Genomic DNA, 22,472 nt, shown 5'->3' on the forward strand with positions numbered 1-22,472 from the left:
CCACCCATACAGAAGAGTGGAATATATGTATTCAACTTCTTTCAAGCAAAATACAATGAAGAGAGTCTTCTAAATACTGAGTAATTAGACTAAAGATGACAAAAAGTTATTTTTAAAAAGAATTTTCTTGCAAGTGCTCAAAAAATATTTTGTTCGGAATTAAATTGCAATTACTTGTTTCAAGCAAATATTACTGTGTCTTTAACTTTTTTTAAATCTTCATCTTTGGACAAAGCTGACAAATATATTTTCTGGTTTGTTAATTGAAATAAAATGTGTGCAATCCTAATGCTAAATAGCATGAAAAAACATCTTGGGCTCCTCATACGTCTTCCTTTTACTCTCTCTGTAGCTCAGATCCCCTTCTGTAAAATAGGAATAATTTGAACTGATCAATATTTTTGTGAAGATCAGTGAAAGTGTAAATAATCATGAAAACTGTGACTGTAAAGACATTGACATCATGAGTACCCTAGAAAGCCTTGATTGAATTAATAACATTGTCAGCAGAACAGGAACCTAATAATAATGAGGATATAAACCAAAAGGAAACGAACAAATAGAAAAACAACAACATATTGAATACCTGCACAGTGTTTCCTCCCGATCCATACTCTAGCAAAACCAAAGCAGATCTATTGAAAAAATATTAAGTGGTTCTTCAACTAAAGAAATCTATACCTATAAAAGATGTGAACTTAAAACTGCACAGCCTTACTTCCAGTATTTCCTAATAATCAAATACTTGACTTTGCAACTTTTAAGGTCATTTTGTCTCCATAGTAAAAACAATATGTATAAAGTCCATCTGCCTGGTTTAGGGTAACATTTATCCCTCAATATTAAGAAATCAGCTTAGCATTTTGACACCTATCCCATTTACTTCTCTCAACCGAAACCAAAGTCAGTGGTTTTGAGGCAAAACCAGATGAAAAGCTCATGCGACTATAAACAAAAAGCAATTTTCACACGGCCTTTTATGAACCAAACAGAAATGAGCAAGTCTGGCACAACTCGATGTTCTACAAGACATGTACAAAGGCCCTAGTTCTGAGAGGTGCAGAAGGTCTCTGGGTACTGAGCACTGCAGGATCAGTCTCAACTTCCTAATGACTTTTCATAGGGTAGTGAGGATTAACCACAATGTGACTCCTGCAGTCATTTGCAGCCTGAATGAAACAGGAAAACTCTCTTTGACTTTGCAAGGAAAGGGATTGTGCCTTTTCCTTTTTGCTGAGAACAGCCCCTTTTCTTTTTCCCTAGACAAAAAAAATGTTTTTTTCTCACTATGCTTTTCTTGGAAATGCTAAGGAGGTGTCACCCCCTCCAGAGAATGACAGGCCAACAAGTTAGACCTTCTTTAACAGAGGACTAAATTGTTGTTACACAGCCAACAAAAAAAAACTATTGAGGTGGAATCAACCACAAAACCATGGGTCCTCTGTCTGTCCAGCTCCCTTCCCAGGCACTAGAAACCTCAAATTCCTGACCATGGTGACAGACTGGAGTAGCAGCCAAAAGAGCCCACAGACATAGCTGCTGCCCCCTGTACCTGCCAGACAATTTCCTCTCCTAGGAAAGCATCAGAACAATGGAGCAGAGTATCTTCTCCTCGCTATTCTGTTTCCCAGGCTATAAATATAGCCTCATCCATGGCCACAGCTCTTTCATGGGACTGCTTTAAATACATCCAAAATTGTCAACACCTCTGTTGCTACCTCTGCAGCTACCACTATTAACAGTTTAAAGTTTGGACACTAGAAAATCCCTGTGCCATACCCAGAAATTAGGATTACTATTTTTTTCTTAGAAAATCATTAATCAAGCTATATGATAAGGATGAGAGAAACACCATAAATGGTAGTTAACTGGACAGTCTCTGAATGCTGGGCACCATTATGAAATGAAAAGTGAAGTTTCAGGCTCTTACCTGTCATTATTTCAGAGAAGCATAGACAGGTTTGGGCTTAAAGATCACCCAGTTCTACTCCCCCACCACGGACAGGGACACCTCCCACCAGCCCAGGTTGCTCCAAACCCCGTCCAGCCTGGCCTTGAACACTGCTGGGGACGGGATATCCACAGCTTCTCTGGGCAACCCGTTCCAGTATCTTGCCACCCTCACAGTAAATAATTCCTTCCTAACATCTAATCTAGATCTATTCTCTTTCATCTTAAAACCATTCCAGCTTGTCCTATCACTACACACCCTTGTAAAAAGCCCCTCCCTTGGATTTGGCATTACAATTTGAAGAAAAAGTGAATTTCAGTTAATTCAACTGCTTACCTTAAAAACTGCATATGCAGATGGAATGTGAAACTTCTCAAGGCTATGGCTTGCAATGTCTTTGTAAGCAAGGTAAGAAATCCTTAACCTCCTAATTTTTCCCAGAGTGGTCAACAGTAGCAAGTCCGCTAACTCAAATGAAGTCTTAAAACCAACAGGGACAGACATTTCTAAGCAGGAAAAGAAGTAAAGAGGCTCCAAACTCCCAGATGTTGCCTGCTGCTCCTCCAGCAGGATCAGACCATTTTCACTGTATAGCTATAGGTAAGTATATGAAATACAGGCTCAAAAATTATATTAAGTTTTAAGGTCCTTGAACATACAATGAGATTCTCCTGAATGTACCAAAAGGAAAATAGGACCTACTGCAGTACTTACCTCTAAAGTCTCCTTTTTCTTTTTTTTTTTAAACAAACCAACAAACAATAAATAGGCCTTCACTGACTGTGTAAGCCAGCTATCAAAGCTTGTAGAGAATGTTGCATTATCAGAGGAAGTGCGCATATGCTTGCTTGTGTAGCAAGGAAACAGTATCCTCTGCAGAGACCTGAAGAAAGGTAAGTAGTCTGCATGCCAGAAAAGCTCCATAGCACTGCAAAGTTATCTTCCCAGTCATAACTGCAAGTTGGGCAAGTTGCTGTCTGACTTCAGCAATGGGTTTAGGAGTAGCCAAAGCCACAGAACCAATAAAAGCTAGCAATGTATCAGAGAGACTGAAGCCTTTATTTGCAGTCCTCAAACCAACTGAGGATTTTGATTTGCTTCCAGTCACAAATAAACAAAGGCTGAGCCTTCTAGCCTAGATGATGGAAAAGACCTAGTAGTACTAGTTAAATGGGGAGAAAAAACAGACAGAAAGAGATTCTTTCTCAAAGCCAGCAGACATCCTTCTGAGCCTGGTGTATTCATTTACTCCCATGCGCCTGAACAAAACCAAATCCAGCTTGTGCCCCTGCTACTAACCTTTGCTGATATTTACATAATACCAGTCTAGTCTGGTGCATGATACATAGCAACCTGTATAGCCCTCAGCGTTATTAACTCTTAGACTGAGGGCACTAGGCTTGAAAGAAACACATAGCACTGCTAAAACGTGCATTTGTGTAAATACTGAGTCTTCCCCAAGCATTTTTATTGGGTTTTGGGTTTTCATAAATTAAAAAAATTTGCAGATATTGTGAATACTCTAAAAGGCTGTGGTAATGCGATATGATTATCAAAAGCAAGATAGAACATCAGGCTGACAGTTTACAAATGCCATATTTAGTTCCACATGTAAATGAGATCATATGCAGTAAGCAAATAGGATCACTATTCACAATAATTGCCACTCCAATATACATATCATCTCAAGAGTAGATGTTAACAGGAAAAAAACAACACCCACACACAAAAAACCAAAACTAAAACCAAAACCCCAACCAAAAACACAAACCCCAAACTTTTTTCCCCCAGCTGACCCCTTACACAATAAATGGGCTTTAAGTGGCCACAATTTGAGAAACTTCAATTGCAGACTTGACACTGCAGAGCAAAGCGTAAATGTTTTGAATGGTGTGGCTGTTCAGAAGAAATTTAAGAGCCTCCCCCTTCCCTTCACGGGCATCTACTTAATTAATTGTAAGGAACCTGGTCGTTATGCAAATGAATTCAGTCTTGTGATTGGACTGAAGATTCTCACACACTATTCACATGAGCTATGAAAATACCAAGAAGTATCTGCTCTGTGCAGTCTACCCCATCAATTTTCCTTTTACTATTTGTTTCAAAAAGTGTCTTACAATAAATGACCCCAGAATTTATAAAGGAATAAAGCAACATGATGTGAACAAGACCTCTGGCTAAGTGAAATAACATCTACAGACTATAAGATTACTTGCTGGACAAATTAACTAGTTTAGTAATACATTTACTTCCTATTAACTACTCTGATCTGCACTGCATAATCTATACACAAAGAACTCTACTGTGCATTTGTCTAATATATTTAAGATATATAACTTCATTATAAACTTCTGTTCATTCTAATTAGTTATTTTAATGTAAAATCAGTCCTATATTTAATAAAGCTCATTGTTCCACCTCTAAACTAGTTTGTTATGTCTATTTTGAATTTTGAAGCCATGTAACGTCATATCTACTTAAATTTTAACAAGGTAAATATCTTCCTCAGGAGGAAGAGAGTATATCCATTTTGCAAGTGTGAAAAGCTATGCAACTTCAGTTTTGCTTAGACAGGGAAAGTAGTTAAGTTCAATGTTTTAAGCCATTTTGGCCAGTACGCTGTTAGGATTATGGAAAGTTTGTCCACAACACAACAAAGAAGTTTCAAATAAATAACTTTATTTATCTTCTCTCAGGTTTTGTGATTTTAAAAGTTCTGGAGCATGTCTTTTCAACTTTGTATACACAAGACTGTAAAACAAGTTATAGAAAAGGCTAAATCTGATTAGCTCTTCCAGTTTCATAATTCATTCCTAACTCAACCAAAATCAGGTAGGCAAATATTTTGTCCAAAATTTGAAGGATTTAAAGCCCACTGTGACTGGAATCCAAGTTCAGCTATAGAATCTTTTTTTAGCTTCATTTTTAGAGAATTCTGAGAAGGGGACATGCTTAAAATGCACCCATGTGTGCATCAAAATAGCACTGACACGGGTACTTGGACAGTCTAAATATAAGCACTAACAAAAAAAACCAAAATCCTAAAAACATGAGAATATAAAACTTAGTCTGCACCCTCCATATAATTCAACTGAATGTTGCCTGTTTCTCTGGATAACTGGAGTTACCATTAATTGCTGAGTTTTTAATATTGATGAATACACAAAGAAGCACAGTGAATAAACAAGGCCAGTACTGGAGAAAATACTTTGTTAATTTACTCTAATTATATGAAATCTTTGTTTTGGTTACCCCAAAGAACCATAAGATCTCTTTGTTAAAATTATGAAGTCACAGCAATAAGAGATGCCACCTAAGAAATTCTTGGTTATTCTGTAATATTAACTGGGAAATGGGTAGAGCAGGTATATTTTGATTTAATGTGTTAGGTGTTACGATTATTGAGAATTTTAAGAGAAAATAAAATTACAATTTTAACCACATAATGTATGCATTTTCATGCCTTGTTCAGATTTATTTTGGCTTCGGGGGGGGGGGGGGGGGGGGGGGCAGGGGGGTGTGTATTTTTAAATAAAACATTATTTACTGAAGCAACAACTACCACCCATGAAGGCTAATGTAACTGATGTAGCAACAAAAAGAGTTTCAGAGGCAAAGACAATAGCATATGCTAACATTCAAGAAAAATATGTCAATGTAGAGTTGTCCCTTCAAGCACAGTCTTTATTTATGGCCCTTTCAAAGTGTAGCTAATGCTGTCCCAAACATAAAACAGAGCTCTGAACATACAGCCTCAGAATAAGGCTCTATCTTAATAATAAAACTAACAAGATTAGACTGGGCCTGCAAGAAATTTTAGTAAGCCAGATTTTTGTAACACACTTTGAATTGTGAGATGACTTAGTATTTAAAGTAACATTCCATTTCCATGACTGTCTTAACACACACTACGCCCTGCAAGGCACAAATATGTGACTACACATGCACCAATTTAAATATTTATAGTAAGAAAAAATATGTGTCACCACAAAAGCAGACTGTATTTTGTAGACATATAATTGTCTTCTATTACTCTAACTGGAAATCTGAATCAAGGAGATGAGACAGTTAAACTCTCCTATTATTATACCTGAATAACTAACACATAGTCCTTTAAATCATAATGAGATACAGAAGTCAAAGTATTAGTTAGCTCAAGCAAGGATGAAGGTGCAACTCTCAAGCTCTTTAAAAGAAACATCCTGGAAAAAAAACCAAGAAATATTTAAAATCATCCTTTTCCTTTCACCTCTGCTTCCTCATTAGTATGAGTTTGAGGTTCTTCCCTCCAGCAGCAGGAGCCAAGCTCCTAAGTGGCACACTTTGTTCTATGTTCTTTCAGGATATGGAATTCCTTTCCTTGTACCCTCTAAAAAACAAAAAGAGTTAAAACTCTCATCCTGACTCTCTTTGGCTGTATGAGAAAATTCCCAGTTGAACTCATATCACTAAGTGCTATAGGGTTACAAGGTACCTAATCATGTGTAAATGATCAAATATTGGAAGACAACTTATAGTCTGGTCAAAAATAAATTTTATCTGCACTTACTCCCAGAATTCCATCACTGGAGAAGTGGCATTTTGTAAAGAGACTTGACTGCAGTTGCTCATATTAAGTTTTTGAAATTCCACACAGTTTTCTATAAAAGAACAAAAACAAGAGTTTGCTATATTGACATGCAAGTACATTTCCTCTTGTCCATCATGTAAAGCTACTATTCTATAATACATTTTCTCTCTGTGGTTAAAGGATTTCTAGGTATGCTAAAATGCCACACCTCCCTCTGTAACACTAATTTGATCACCAGGATCCCAGGCCTATCCCATCCTACCCATGCAGTATGCTACATTCTGCTACAACGCTTTCCAAAGGCACAGTTGCAATGGCAAGGACCCATAAAACATCTGAGGCAGAAGAAAGATGCTTTGAAAAACCAAAGCGATTGGGAATTACAACATACTCCTACTCCAACTGCTGGTTCAATGGCCAATGGTAACAATTGGCTCTTGAAACACTGCCAGCAACAAGTTCCCGCTTTGCCTTAATATGGCAAGTGAATAGTCACTCTGGCTTATTTTTATTATCTCCAATACAGAGAAAGGAGGTCAAGGCAGCTCAGCATTGTCGAGTTGACACTTACTATTTGAACAGCGATCAACATTGACTAAGCTGCTTTGCAGGGTTGCCAAAATTGATACTGAAGCCTTCCACATCTATTGGGCCCACGGCTAGCTCCCTGACATAACCTAAACTGCAAGATTTCAAATAGCTTTAGTTTGCTCAAAGAACACAATAATGACCAGTTAATAAAAGCCATGAAAGACAGGACAACTGGTACATGATTTGAAATCAGACAGTAATATAGGAAACAAATGCAAAGACTTCAGGAATGCGGAAATAAGGGCATCAGTATGTAATCCTCCCCATAGATGTCTGTGATCTTGACATGCAGCAAGTAGAGCATTACAGATAAAAATATCAATCAGGACAGATGCAGAGCCCTGTACTGCAAAACCTTATGAATACACACCTCATCTTTCATGTAACAGGCTACTTTGCATGCAGTAAGGATTATTTATGTGGCTAAATTTTCAGAAGTAGCTTGATGAACATTATCCCTCAACATCTGGCATTAAAAAAAGTGAATCCGAAGTTCCACATTTAATACTTTCCATTTAAACTCCTCCTGATTTCATTAGAGTGAAAAAGCAAGATTGTAACCTGTCATCAGGTCATCAGCTCGTCAGTAGAATTGACTTTATTCCAGGAGAATAGATATGATTGCCAATGACAGTCTTAGGATTTAGCCAGAATATCTTAAAAAATTAACAAGATCCGAAGTCTTCTGCTATCTGACATTGTATTTTGCAGGAACAAATGCTTATACAATGACTGAAAACAAAAAGGTGTGAATAAGTCTTCACTCCAGGATTCCTTTATCATGGTGCAGTGTGATGCGATTGGCCCATTTCCACAGATTTTCTACCAGAACAGGTTTTTTTCTGATGATTTAATATATTAACCAAGCACTTGGAAGTATTTGTACAGCAATAATCTCTACTGAGGTCATCATACCTGTATTCCATTCATGCCCACAGGTAGCCCAAGGAAGCTCTGTAGTAAAGCAGTTAAACAAATAGAAGATAGCCCATGCTAAAATGATGATGTAATATACATTTAGATGTGCCTCTATAACTTGGGTAGCATATCCAATGCCTAGAGAAAAAAAAGAAGTGAGACAAATAGAAAACTGTTACTTTTCAGGTACTTTAAAAACCAATGCTTACCACTTTATCTTAACTTCAATTTTGATACAATTTATTTTATTTTACTTCAAATTGAATGCATTCTTCTGCAGTAGAACACAGAACTGTTACCTTCAAATAGAGGGCAAACTTTCCTCCAGCATGTAATGCCTCCTTCACTTGTAAACTGCCCCAAGGCTGTCTCCAAAAAAAATACTGGTATTCCACAGCAAATAAAAAAAACCACATATGGAATGAGGAAAGCACCTACAAATAAACATTGAGGGGGTATTAGTTACAGTGAATACAGTTCCTTGACAGCATAGTGAGAAATTAATTTTCTTAATAAAGTAAGGATCACCTATTAGCCACCACTCAGGCATGATGCTGAAAGTGCAGAAAGTGTTTACTCCTTGCCCCAAATATCAAAAGTTAACCTGTAAGCCAGTGTCTTGTACAAAAAAAGATCAGACCAAAGTTCCTCAGTATAGACTAAAGTCTGTTCATGTGTGTCTCAAACACAGAAAAGACCAGTGTTGCTCAGCCACATAGCTCCTCTGTGATCGTCACCAAGTCAGTCTACACGATCTTCTCTTCCTTGCCTTTCTCAGGAAAGCAGGGATGAAGAAGCATTGTGGAAATTAAAACCAAGAAGTCCTTTGTATGTTATTTGGGTAAGCCTGATGATAAGAATCACTGAAAGGGAATGATGAAGTAAACTTCAGAATTACTTACAAGAACAGGAAAGCAGGGCTTGGCCTTATCAGCTAGAAATATTAATATGAAATTGTAGCAAAATAAGACAGCATCAACATTTTTGTTAGATGCTGACAGTAAACTCCAGCATAGACACTGAATAGTACAATTCAGTGCTGAAGCATTGTATACAACAACAACAAATAATCCTTTTTTATCGATTAACACACAGAAGTAGTATTGTATTATTTAACGATTAATATTGTTATTAGGTATGGCACCTAAAAAAACATGGCTGTGAAGTATGCCAAAGCAATGAGAGAAGGTACATATGTTAGGCATAATGTCACTTGCTAATAACGTAGATTTGGGGTATTCCATTTAGAATTGAACCTAAATAATAAGGAATAAAATACAGCCTTTTGACTACACAGAGAGTCTGTTAACATATAAGGATTTGGTTTTCCTCATTCCCCCCAAATCCTCAGACTTTCTGATGAGTCAAAGGATGAGGTGGAAAGCAAGCAACTAAACCAATTGGTTTAGACTGAAACAAGGAAATAAATAAATAAATACTGAGAAGAAAGCAGAAAATAACTCATTCTGCCATTTTTACTTACACCAAGAAAATTTTGCTGGTTTAACCAGGCAGACTAGCACAGCAAAGTGCTGTACAGAATAATTTACCTGAAATTGGATGAAAATTACAGTGTTAACTGCCTAAGTTATGAGAATAAAGCTTAGTACAACATATAAAATGTTTGTATCCAGGCCTCAACCTACTTGCTCACAAACAAATAATCCCACACCACTAAATAACTTCATTTAAAGCTCCCATGAAATAACGTAAGCATCCCATCATTCATTCCATTTTAAATCAACACAAATTACGCTAAACACATGAAAGTTTTGGTGGATGCATTTTCTCCTAGGAAGATGTGTTTTACAATGGTGTCCATCACTGCATACATTGATCAGTTCTTTACGGCACTAGCAATAGTAGCATTTTCTTCCTTCAACAGGAGTCCTGAAGGTCAATTTGATCATTTATGAACGGCACCTTAATAGCTACCTCTCCAATATTAAATCTCCATCAGAATAGTAACTATGAACAAAGTGTTTCTGAATATACTTCAGGAAAATTTCTACAACTACAAGGCAAACAGGCATCCTGTTCATAATGTTTGCTAAAAAAAAGGCAACAAAAAACCCACACCAAAACCCAAACACCAGAACACACCCACAACCTGCAACAATCAGGTTTATGCAATTATTATGCTTTAGGCACTTTGATTAGAAAGGTGAGACAACTAAACACAGATGCTTTGACTTGAAGTTTCTGTCTTCAGACCCAGCACATCAAAAGAGATCTCTTCACGAGTAGTGTCTTCCTTCAGCTAGGCAGTTTGCCTATAGATGAATCTCAGCTGCATCTCAAGCAACACAAGTGGATTTCACAAAGAATGGAATCCTTGCATCTAAAACATGCTTTCTCTGCATGATTTGCTGTGCAAACGGTTCAAACAAAATCTTAAATGCTGGGTGAACTGCTGACCAGTATCAAATCCCCCCTGGCCTGCTCATGCAAACAACCATTGCAAGTTAAGCATGGCAACTTGTTGAAATTACTAGCTTTAACTGTTTTTCCAACACTGTTCTACAACAGGTATACATCACGAAAATTAGAGGACACCAGGTTTCCCAGCTTGCAAAGAGACCATATGCCAAGATATACCTAATTCCAAGCATGCAAGAAATTAATTTTCCTAAAAAGACCCATTAAATATCCATAAGAACAAAGTAAATTTATAGAAGCTTATGCCTACACTACCTGTTATGACTTGGAGTAAGTACCAGAGAGACATCAGACCTCAGGAGTTCCATACTACTGCTTCTAGGTTTGTTCTGTATCTAGCAAGTTAGGAAATAACTAGCTCATATCTTACCATTGTCTTCACTTACCACACACTAAGTAGTTTTCAGTATTTACATCTGATGTATCAAACAAGTCCAACCCTGGTCTAATTCCAGCAGGGTGTTCCAGAGAGTTACAAAAACGTGGGTCATAGACCAAGTCTTCACTAAATAAAGTTGAAGTCAATGGCAAATTTCCCATGGTGCCAGGACATGACCAAATAAACCATACACACATTAATTCTATTCTTAAGGAATGGAGTGGTGATTAAGTATGATATTTAAGTAATTACTTTTTCACCAAATCACAAAAAAAAAAAATTTAGAATTTTTTTCCACTTAATGTTATAGCCTTAAAAATTATAGCTTCACATTTTGACAACCTAGCATATTTATATGCAAATGGGCATATAAAGGTTACTGTACGAACAAGGAAATCTTCATTATATACTGAAAAAATATTTCTATCTTTTTCTCTGCCAAAATTTCTCTGTGAAAGCTTTGACAATCAACAAGAAACTGTTCTGCATATCATATCCAGCATATTAATATTTATGTACTAACAGCAGTACTTGGTAGCATCATTCTGAAAACAGGTGAATTCTTGTCATCTTAGTTTTGCCAAAGCACAGCTATGCAATGAAAGGAGCCACAAACCATAAACAGATCTTCCACAGCAGTATTAGCCTTACAGAACCAGCAGACAAACTGGGCCAAAACTGCCCGAGTTCAGACAACCATGCCTAGTTTTTGAGGGACAAGGGAAAGATGTTTGACACAGAACTGTTAGCCCGCAAGCCCATTAGAGAACAGATCTTTGCATATCAGCCACTGAAAATACTGATTTTCTCCCAACCCATACACTGACACTAACACTGATTCAGGCCTTAAGGGAGGAGAACGTTGAATCCAGTCCACAGAATTCTAAACCAAATTTTTTATTTACTTTTCTTTCCTCCCCTCACTGCTTTGCAAATCACCTCTGATATGCTTATTCTTAACCATCACATACCTTTCATTGTGTATGCATAACTATAACCAATACATGCCACATGTTACACTTTTGTAGAAGTTAAGTCTGCTCTTTCTCTCTCAAATAACGTTTGTATTCTAAATTTTATGGTGCTTTCTCTCTTCTTTGAGTAACAGGCAGCTTTTACATCTTCCCCTACCTCACTGTAGTGATTTAGGAAGAAATAAGAAAAAAAGTATGGTTGAATTAAAGAAATTTTCACATGACAAAGAAATGAAAGTATTTTTTGTAGCAGTATCAAAACCAACATTCATCCTCTCCAAAGTACACCGTTGTGAAAAATAAACTGCTCCATTATTTTCTACATCAGACAAACTTATTAAAGTATGCTTGGGTCTATATTCATATGCAGAAGAAAACACACTACTACCATGATAGAACAGTGGCTCCTTCCACATCAAAAATCTTAGAGAAAAAAAAGATGTAAATTTACTAACATAAAAGAAACTTGTGAAAGTAAGTCACACAATATTTGGGAGGAGAAAGAAAGAGAAACAAAACAATTTTTTCTTACTTGTCAGATGCTTAATACTGCTCTATCCACATATACACTGAAATCCTGAACACATATCTCTTCTTCATTCAAGAAATCACTGTAAAACATTCTTAACTGTTTATTTCCCACATGTTTATAGCAAACTGTAAATCAACATATGATGATGCCATCTTACCTCCTCCATTCTTGTAGCAAAGATATGGGAATCTCCAAACATTTCCCAACCCAATAATCTCCCCTGCCACAGAAAGCACAAATTCAACCTTATTGTTCCAGTGGCCTCTTTCATGAACTTTCTTATCATTACTGTGGACGAGGTTGGTACTTGAGGCTTCTGGGTCCAAAGCATCGTCTGGCTTGCCATTAATTATAGGAATAGTCTTTTCAGCTGTCATGACTGTTCAGCCTAGGGGAGAACAAAAGAAAAACATACAGATGTTTTGAGCCACTTGTTAGTAATAACCTTCAATGACTAAAGAAGCCCTGCAGCCTATTGTTGGCTTATTACCTATGTAAATTTGCAGGTGAAAGTGAAGGAGGCAACTCTGTAAGGCTGGAAAAGTTGTAAAAGAAAAAAGGAAAAGGAAGTATGAAAAAAATTTACAAGGTTATGGATAGGGAGGGAAGGAGACGAAGATTTCCAAGTGAAGACAGGTAACTTAGTAGAATGACGTTGTTTTAAGGAGCAGATAGTGAAGCCTTTCAAAAATCCCTCCCCAAGCCAGGATCCCAGCTTGACCAACCTACCAGAGGGCAGCGATCAGCTGCACCTTCCAGGCACACAACTGAGAGCAGAAGAAAGGGCTGTGGAGAAGGGGGCCTGAATGGTTCTGCCCTGCCTGGAGGACTAGGGGAGCTGCCAGACTACTCACCCAGGGCTCTGCCAGTGCCTGCGCGGCTGGGCGAGGGACAGGGTCTGTGGCTCAGTGCCGGGCTCCCAGCGGACCTCCCCGCGCTCCGCTCCTCGCTCCTCGCACGGGAGGCGCGGGGCAGGGCAGGCGCCGGCGGGCAGCGGCCGCGGCGGGCAGGGCGAGGCGGGATACCGCGGGCAGCGGTAGGAGAGCAGGAGCCGGGAAGCGTCGTCCTGGTCTGCGGCTGCTGCCCTGCCGGCCGGCGGGGACAGGATGCTCCCCGCCTTGCGAAGCCGGAATTTGCAAATGCTCAGCCTTCCCCGGCGCGATGGTATAACACCGCCTCCCCCCTCCGCCCACCTCAGGCTGTCCCGCCAGCTCCCCCCTCCTCCTCCTCCACCCAGCATCACCGCCCGAGCCGCCCCCGCCCCGCGCCAGGCAACCAGGGCCAAGCACCGGGCGGTCCCCAGCCCCGCTCCTCGCACCCCCGCGGCTCCCCGCGGCACGAGGGGGAGGCGACCTGCCAGCGGCTGGCGGAGGGCCGGCGGCGGCTGCGGCTGGGGATGGCTGCGCACCTGCCGCCCGCCCTGCTGCAGTGCCCGCCGCGGCGGGAGCCCGGCCCCGCGCCTGCCCGCCGCTCCCCCGCGCTGCTTCGGGGGCCGGGGCGCTCGGGGGGGGGCTGCGGAGCTCGCGGGGGGGGGGCGGGGGGGGGCGCTCCGGGGGAGGGAGGGGAGCCGGGGCTCTCGTGGGGCTGCAGCAAGGTCGGGCCTGGCAAGTCAAAGAAAGGAACCTGGCGAAAACATGACGTTAACTTCAGCCTGAAAGGGGGACGGGGACACGGGGACGCGGGCGGGGATGTGAGGGGAATAAAGAAAATGGGGGGGAGGGGGGGGGAACAACAACATTTGGAAAGCGTGGAAACAATGTGGGCGCTTTCGAGTTACACTGGGAAAATGCAGAAACGGCCCACGTGGGCATTTCTAACTGCAGTTTTGCACAAAATTCAAGCTAAATAATTGTAAAATAGAAGCAAGAATAGGAGAAAAACAATACAAACTGCCCCATTTCCCGTTGAACAAAGTATCAAACACAGATTCTTTTTTCCATTTAATATAATACCCCCCCTTTTTTTTTTTTTTTTTTTTTTTGTAGGTCAGTCATATCCACCCTGTGTTTCTCGACCTAAACTAAATACCTCTTCCATTATTCATCTCTGCAGCTTCTCCCTGGCAAATGGCAAGACCCAACTCAGGTTTTAGCTTCAAATCTTCCCTTGGACCCAAACTCCCCATTGCAGCTATGATCACGAGTGTTTTGCTCTGCAGCTACAGGAGATGTGCTGGGGAACAGTGTCTCCTAAATCCTGGATTACATTTAAGTGTGCTGGAGAATGATGTCCCAGAGACAGCATAGCATGCCCTTCCGTGTGAATTCACGCTCTCTTGCCCTCCAGCTCCATGGGCTTCTCACACTGCCAGGAAAACTGTAATCCAGTGCTTACAGAAGACAATGGAAAGATGCCCATGGATAGATTTTACATTAACTTTAGCTGCCTTTGGAAGCTAGAGCCTGATCAAACCCTGCTTATACATGTAGCCTCAGTGTGTTTACACATTGAAGCTCCTACTGCAGTTAAAGTTTTTTAGAATTCTGCTTTTAAATCATGCATGCCGCAAGGGTGGGTGTGGGGGCCTCACCCTACATTCTCTGTCAACTATATATTCACATGAAGAGTTGCACCTAACAGGTGCAGGACGATGTCCTTTCTTACTGATACCAACATATATAGCGTTAGTCAAACCTATGTTGTGAAACAAAAAACTGGCAGTGTTAAAATGATGATAAAACTGCAGAACTCTGATTTTTTTTTTTATTTATTATTATTAAAGTATCCTTCACACATATCATTACCAGAGCTGGGTTTGGTTTTGGGTGGCCTTTTTGTAGCTTGTTTTGTTTTTAATGCAGCTGGTATTCATTAACTGAGGATGGAATAGATCCATTTTTCCCAACCTGTCTTTGTACAAACCAAACTCAACTTGGAGGGGTTTTTGTTGTTTTATTTTTTCCCCACTTCTTCATCTAGTTTTCAGCAGGGATCAAAACAGGCATTGTCGTTCTGTATTCCAGCCAGCCTGAGCAGGCTCAACAGGATACACTTACACATCAAAGCTAAAACTGAATTCTTATTTCATTCCTGAGAGTCATTCTAAAAATGGAGGGAAGCTGAGGGACAGTAAACATCTTACTGATGATTCAATACATGGGAGATACCAGTCTTCTTCAAATAGACTGGTGACACAAAATTGTAGGGGCCTGCTCCAAAGGAGAGTCTACAGGATGCCTGGCAGATGCAAAAGTTAATTACTGCTGATTTGTCCAGTATTTTAAATTATTAATTCCTGGTGACCAGTATTGTATCCACTGCTGTATTCTTTCACTGATTCCCATTCAGTATCTTATCAATTGAAAGAATTGTGGAAGTAATCGGTAGCTGCTCATCTTTGTGAATACTTTACTTAAATGAAGCTCAGTGTTCACAACATAAAACTTCCCAAATTTTAAAACAGGTTGATAAACCTGGGGTTTTTTTAAATCTGGTGGAGCCTCCTCTATTGCAATGAAAAAAGTTCTCTGGATTACAGGCTACATCTCAGTTCATGTACTAACCTGGTGTATCTCACGCTCCTCATCATGAATTTGTGCCTGCTTCTGTCAGTCTGTTGGGAGATCTGCTGGTGACAAGCAATCAGAGCTCAACTTGGTGACTGGCATGACAGCAAACCTTGCAACATGGCAGTGCTCTGAGACAAGAGACTGAGAGTCAAAAAGATAAGAAGGCTGTTAGTAGTAAAGCCAGTATCTACCACTAAAACATTAGTTCATTAACTAAAACATTAACACATATTCTGTAGAAGGGCTAGCAGCATCACGCATCAAGTAATCCAGTTATGTCCAAGTAGATTTATTCTGCATTGTCTAATCCATTCCTGATAATGTAGCATCAGTTCTGCAGAAGCATTTAGAATTGTTGCCTCCAGCCCACTCAGCAGAAGTGTCCTGGCCATTCCTTTCAAGTGCCGCATTAAAATGGTATGACCAAATGAAGCAATTTGAGTTCTACCTTAGTCACATTTATCTCCACACTCCAAGGAAACCATTAAAACTGTGTAGAAAGTAGATAGGGTGGGAGTGGAAGTCAGATGTTTCTACTATCCAAAGAAAGGTGCTGTGAAGTACCAAATATTCTAAGACTACATTTATTTAGATTTATAAACTAAAATAAATAAATATGAAGAATTGATACCCAGAGTAACCTGAGAAAAGAACCTCCAAAAAAAAAAAAAAAAGTCACATTCCACAAGATTCTGCCAGGATGCTGAAATACATGGCCTAGATGCACCGAGGAATATGCAGTGTACTCAAGCTTCTTCAGTTACTGCCAGAACTCATATTCAGCCTATTTTTCCATTTATTCTGTTCTGGGAATTCTACCTGGTCCAGTACTTCCAAAACACAAACACACAGAGTGTTAAGACATCCTACGAATCTGGAAGATTAACTCTTTTGCTTTTTTTTTTTCCCTTAGTGCCCAACCCCTACACTATTCAGAAGGTATGTGAAGAAAACTGCACAATACAGTTGCACATGTTGCTTCTCATGCTTTGGATGTATAAATTATCTTGGAAATCTGGATGTTTTTCTTACCCCACACTTTGGATTCTCATTAGACTGCCTTATTTTCTGTAGCACTACCGTTGGACAAGAGTAAAGCCTCTACTACACTGTAATCTTTTGGCCCACATACGTGCCTCTAGATTTTTGCATTTTTTCCTGAATAATAATAAAAAACCCAAACAAAACAAAACAAAACAAGAGGCAATAAATAGCTGTCCAAAAAAGAATTCTCATTAGGATTAAAGCTGCTATGAACAGAGCTAATTTCCTAATATATCAATGTAACATTTGTGAGAGCATTTAATGTGAGCAAAAGTCATGTTATATAGCTTTGACAATGAAAAGACTTGAGCTCGGCTCCATTTGTTCTCCTTATTAATCCTCTGTAACTTGTTGATTTTTGCGTTGTTTCAACAGTACAGAGCCCTGGGTCCATATAACTGAAGGGAGGAGGGAACAACAGTGCTCTCCAGATTTAAGAGCTTTAACTTAGATTTGATATGAGCAAAATCTGCACAAGCCTTATGTAAAGATTTCACAAAGTTAAACTCTTCACAGGTAGATAGCTACACAAAAGCAAAGAAATACAGTAAGAATTTCATTAGTGATAGTGATCTGACAATATTTTGGATCAAAACCCTAAGATCACAAAGCAATTTGTGAACAAGTGGGACAACTTTAGCTATGCTATTACAGACCGGACTCAAGTCGAACAGCAATAGGCTGTCTGATTTGTGCCTAATCAGTTTTCTGCAATGGGGAAAAAAAAAAGATTTATTTGTTGCAGATAACTTGAAGTTAAACAACAACTGACTGTTGGGCTTCTATTTAGAAAAGCTTAACAGCTATCATTGTAGATATCACTCTCAAATGTATTGCCCATGCCTCACAATGGTTGAGATGCTGAATGTAATGTTCAAGAGAGCTGTGAAAACCACTTTTTCATCTATTCATGTTGCCCTTTGGGGACCTTGTCTTGTCCCTTGCTGTCAGTTTCACATCCATATTTTCTTCTTTGTTACACACATTTTATCTCCCCGACCATTTTATCTTCTAAACAGGAGTGGGTGATATATCCCACAATATGGGTTTTCTGCTACAGACTTGTACTAACATGTCTTCATCTTTGGATCACCTCTGAGGGGTCTTGCTTTGAAAGGGTTAACTTCAGTTCCCTTCCAGGGTTCCTCAGTGCCTTTTGTCAGACAGACTTTTCTGACAGTTATTCAGTGACTGCTTGTGTTTTAATATATGACAAAGGCGATCTGATGTCTCATGAAAAAGGTGGTACACATCATGGGTTCTTCATGTTGTCACACAAGTAAGCACCGTTCTCACAGTGTTCTGCGGAGACACCCCTCTGCTAATATGGCTAACAGTATCTTGAGCTTCCTAAACATGAATTTTAGACAGACAGCACTTGGAGGGAACCTGAAACAGTGAGGCTTATACACAACGTCCACAAGTTAGCAGTCATCTATCAGGATTGAACAGAGAACGTTTCTACATCACATCAGTCTTAGCTGCTGACTTTCACTAACAAAAGCACATTTTTACTTTTGCTAGCACTTCAAGCAGCAAGAAAAACAAACAATAAGCAAGAAGTTATTTTTCCAAAAAAGGCATCCTCATGCCTCTGACTGTAAACCTTGAGGCACTGTACTTCTGAATAAGACAATATGAAGTATATTTCTATGTATTGACAAAAAATAACCACCTTCCAGTAGTTTAGCAAATGCATGTAACCAAAGACGTCCAACAAAACAGAGATAAAAAGTAAAACGCACTAGTTTTTTTGTGAAGACAGGGAAATACCTAACCATAAATGACAGCACTAAAAAAGAACATACCTATGGAACTATGTTTTAATGTGACTTACAAGTGAGACCAAGTAAAAGAAAAGAATTAGATACATAACATCACAACTTTCTTACCACTAGCAGTAACTAGTCAATCATTCTTCCAGATCAGAAACTGAACTTAATCTTCATGCATATCATCAGTATGGCAAACTCATACTTACTGAGAGGTACTACAACCTGGAAAAGGAATGAACTCTCAGGAAAGTTGGTACTTAGTTCCTATGGACGTATTTTTAACTATACTAATATCACAGAATTTTCATTATTAAAGGTACTCGTTGAATATTAAAAAAAAAAAAAAAAAAAAAAGCAAAATCAGTTCAGATTGCAGATGCTCTCTGCAGGCACCTAAAGTCCATTATCTTATCTGAGACTTCCTTTTTGCTATAGAATAAAGTAGATAAGGAGTTGCTTTGTGCACTGTAACACTCAAAGTTAATGTAGGGAGACTGTTAGGATTAATGAAGTTCAAAGAATTTTATGAGTCTACAGCTCAGGTGGGCAAGAGTGAGCCTGTTAAGAAGAAGCACCTCCCCCAAACCCTAGGTAGTGGTCCCGTTGCACTTTTGCATGAACAGCCCATCTAGCCAAGCTTTGTGCTCCATGAATTTCACACAACTTGGCTTTCAGGCTTTAGACTGAGGCTATAGAACAGTAATTCAAAAAACATATTCCAGCTTATAAATGTAGCTAATCTTCCATAGTTAAAGTAAATAAACATGTAAGTGTAAATATCTTGCAATTATATGCTTTCATTTATTTATTTATGTACATGTACATGTCAAGGAACAGAAGCATTTCGTGATGGAAATCAATGTCTCCTGTTCTGTTTCACTAGCTTAGTACGCTCATCTATATAACTTCCCTGCTGTAGTGGTTTTGGCTGAGATAGAGTTCATTTTCTTCATAGTAGCTGGTATAGAGCTATGTTTTGGATTTGTGACTAGAAGTGTGAATAACACACTGATATTTTAGCTATTAGTGAACAGTGCTTACACAGCACCAAGGCCTTTTCTACTTCTGTTGCTCCAGCAGCAAGTAGGCTGGGGGTGTACAGGAATTTGGGAGGGGACAGGACTGGGAAAGGTGAGCCCAACTGACCAAAGAGATATTCCATACCATACATCCCCATACTCAGCAGTAAAAGCCGGGGGAAAGAGGGAGGAAGGAAGAAGGATCACTTACGTTATAGTATTTGTCTTCCCAAGTAACAGTCACACACAATGATGCCGTGCTTTCCTGGAAATGGCTAAAATCTACCCACTGATGGGAAATAGCAAATTATTTCCTTATTATGCTTTGTTTGCACATGCAGCTTTGCTTTACCTATTAAACTCTCTTTATCTCAACCCATGAGTTCTCACCTCTACCCTTTTGATTCTCTACCCCATCCCACCACGTAAGAGAGAAAGCAACTGTGTGGGGCTTAGCTGCCTGCGGGGGTTAAACCACACCAACTATCCAGAAGCAAAACACCCAATGTTTAATCTTGAATTTACAGTGAAGTGTCTAATTGTCCCTCACAAACATGGTAACCTGTGCAATACTCACGTTGATTGAAGGGTGGCAGCAACACTGCACACAGTCTGCCAAAGGTAGTTTTGAAATACAGCAGAATGAACTGCAAGTTACCATAAGAAATGCAGTCACAAGATGAGAACAGAGGAGTAGTTTGGTTCTGTTTCAGATAGGAAATGGGAGAAAAGCTCCAAAAGCCAGGTCAACCTATAAGGAAGATGATTTACTTTTCTCCATGATACAAAATAATAATACATTTGACAAGTTACCCCAAAAATTGTGTTCAACTCAATCACATGTTTTATTTTTGGTATTTTATATCTTTGAAAATGGAGTGCAACTTCAATATATTGCTCCAAAATAATAATAATAAAAAGTATAATTTTCAGAACGTTTCCTTTATTGAATTCTTTTTGGCTGAAAATGCATGTTAGTAATATAAAGAAATTGCCTGGAAAATTTTGATCAGCTTTTATCAAACACACCCTGTCATATTCAGTATTTTTTTTACATTTTGGCACTGTAAGCACTTAAGCACTGGAACATCTAGAATTTTAGAGAAAGTAGTATGTGTTAAGCTCCCTAAAGCAGACCTAGTATACTCATACATACACTATGCTAATGCAACTGCTCTATCACATAAATTACATATGACAACTTGGACTAACTCCGCAAACAGTCCTTTCCTGAGCTGTCTGCTGGCACAGTGCTAATTAACAATTAATTGACTTCAATAAGATTCCTGCAGAGCAGATGATGTGATACCGCAGATGTTTCGGCCAAGTTGCATTTCTGTGCACTGTTGAAAAGTACCTAAAGATTTTTTACTGCTTAGCTTTTTGGCACTGTATTTTTAAAGGGAGATATATTCCTTTTGTCAAAGTGGGGGATTTTTTAAGATGTTGCAGTACTTGAGTACTGAAGAAACCCCTCTTTCTAAAATACTTCCTTTACAGCTGTGAAAAATCAGCTGTTAATTGACATCAAGCCAACAGCTGTAGATATATATTCTGTGATTGGGTCAAAATGGAACTTAGCTGGTAGACCAGAAAAAAAATAAAAAGTTTTAAAAACCCACTCCACTATGCCCAGAAATAGCAACATCTCAGTGTTTTAAGAGACAGAATAGAGAATACTCTCAAATTTTATGATATGCACTTACTAAAAAGTACAGCTGTGTGCCAGTCCTGGTGCATGGACTTTGTCTTTCACAGGTAAAAGAGGGAGTAACTGTTAATGCACACTCTAATCTAATCCACTGGAAAGGCAAATGGAGAAGTTCAAAGACTACTAGATTACACGTAATTTCATATCTGCTGGACAATTATTTTCCCCAATGACTTGTTATAAGTGAACAAAGAAAATCAATGGCAGAAGAACCTTACAACAGAAAGGCATACAGCTCATTTACATGCATAAAGCTCTGTGTCTAGAGGAATGAAGAACAGTAGGTAGATTTCTACTTTGCTGGCCCAGATTTCAGAAGCCTGATAATGGGTATGGTGGGAGGGCAAGAGAAGACACGTATTAATTGCACTCCTCCAGAAATGGATGGCATCTATTTGTGTGCTGCAATTCAGACAAAATGGACAGATTCTTATGCGTGGGAAAAAGCTTTCCAGAAACTTTCAAGTCATGAGGGTGTTGTTTTAATGTGTTGTTTAAAGCAGAAGGGTAAAGAATATTATTTAGATTATTTAGAATATTTCTAACAGTTCCTACTCTATCTCATCCTCTATTCCTAGGCTATCTACAGGAAAGCTGAAACTGAGCCTACAATGTTTGACTACACTGAAAAGAGAAACTTAAAATACACTTGTCTCAATCTCTTTTCCAAATGTCTGGCATTGGGTAGAATCATACTACCAGAAACATTGAGCCTAATCCATGGAAAACCAAATGCATGAGAGAAGACATTTTACAGAAGGTCATTTTATGCATAATTTGTGCTAAAGGCTTATGTTTGGCTTCCTCAATATCCTAGTATTTATAGGCAAGTTGTTATAAATTATAGGCAACATATCTTGCAGAGAGGAGACATTTCATATTTTCTGAGACATGTTCTTCTGGCTTCAGAACAGGAGGAAGGAGATGTTTGGCTTATTTCTCTTTATGGCCTGTAATAACAAAGATAGTAGTAGACTGCTCAGTGAAAGGAAATGACCAGCTGGTATTCTTCTGTTCCCCCACGGTTATGCTTTAGTTTAGGCACAGTCTGGTGAATGTA

At 39.1% G+C, this 22,472-nt stretch overlaps 1 protein-coding gene across 1 annotated transcript in view; it reads right to left on the reverse strand.

The window, feature by feature from the left end:
- SLC6A11 (solute carrier family 6 member 11) overlaps positions 1-13,439 on the reverse strand; it is a 106,443-nt gene extending 93,004 nt beyond the window's left edge. Inside the window, exons 1-5 of the mRNA XM_040592396.1 lie at positions 13,209-13,439; positions 12,512-12,742; positions 8,330-8,464; positions 8,028-8,168; positions 6,501-6,591 (exon numbers count right to left, since the gene is read on the reverse strand). Of these exons, the coding sequence (XP_040448330.1) occupies positions 6,501-6,591; positions 8,028-8,168; positions 8,330-8,464; positions 12,512-12,731 (587 nt within the window). The 5' untranslated portion in view covers positions 12,732-12,742; positions 13,209-13,439. The remainder of the gene's footprint in view (positions 1-6,500; positions 6,592-8,027; positions 8,169-8,329; positions 8,465-12,511; positions 12,743-13,208) is intronic.
- Between the last annotated feature and the right edge of the window lie 9,033 nt (positions 13,440-22,472).

This window comes from Falco naumanni, chromosome 4, assembly GCF_017639655.2.
Source record: "Falco naumanni isolate bFalNau1 chromosome 4, bFalNau1.pat, whole genome shotgun sequence".
Lineage (NCBI taxonomy): Eukaryota > Metazoa > Chordata > Aves > Falconiformes > Falconidae > Falco > Falco naumanni.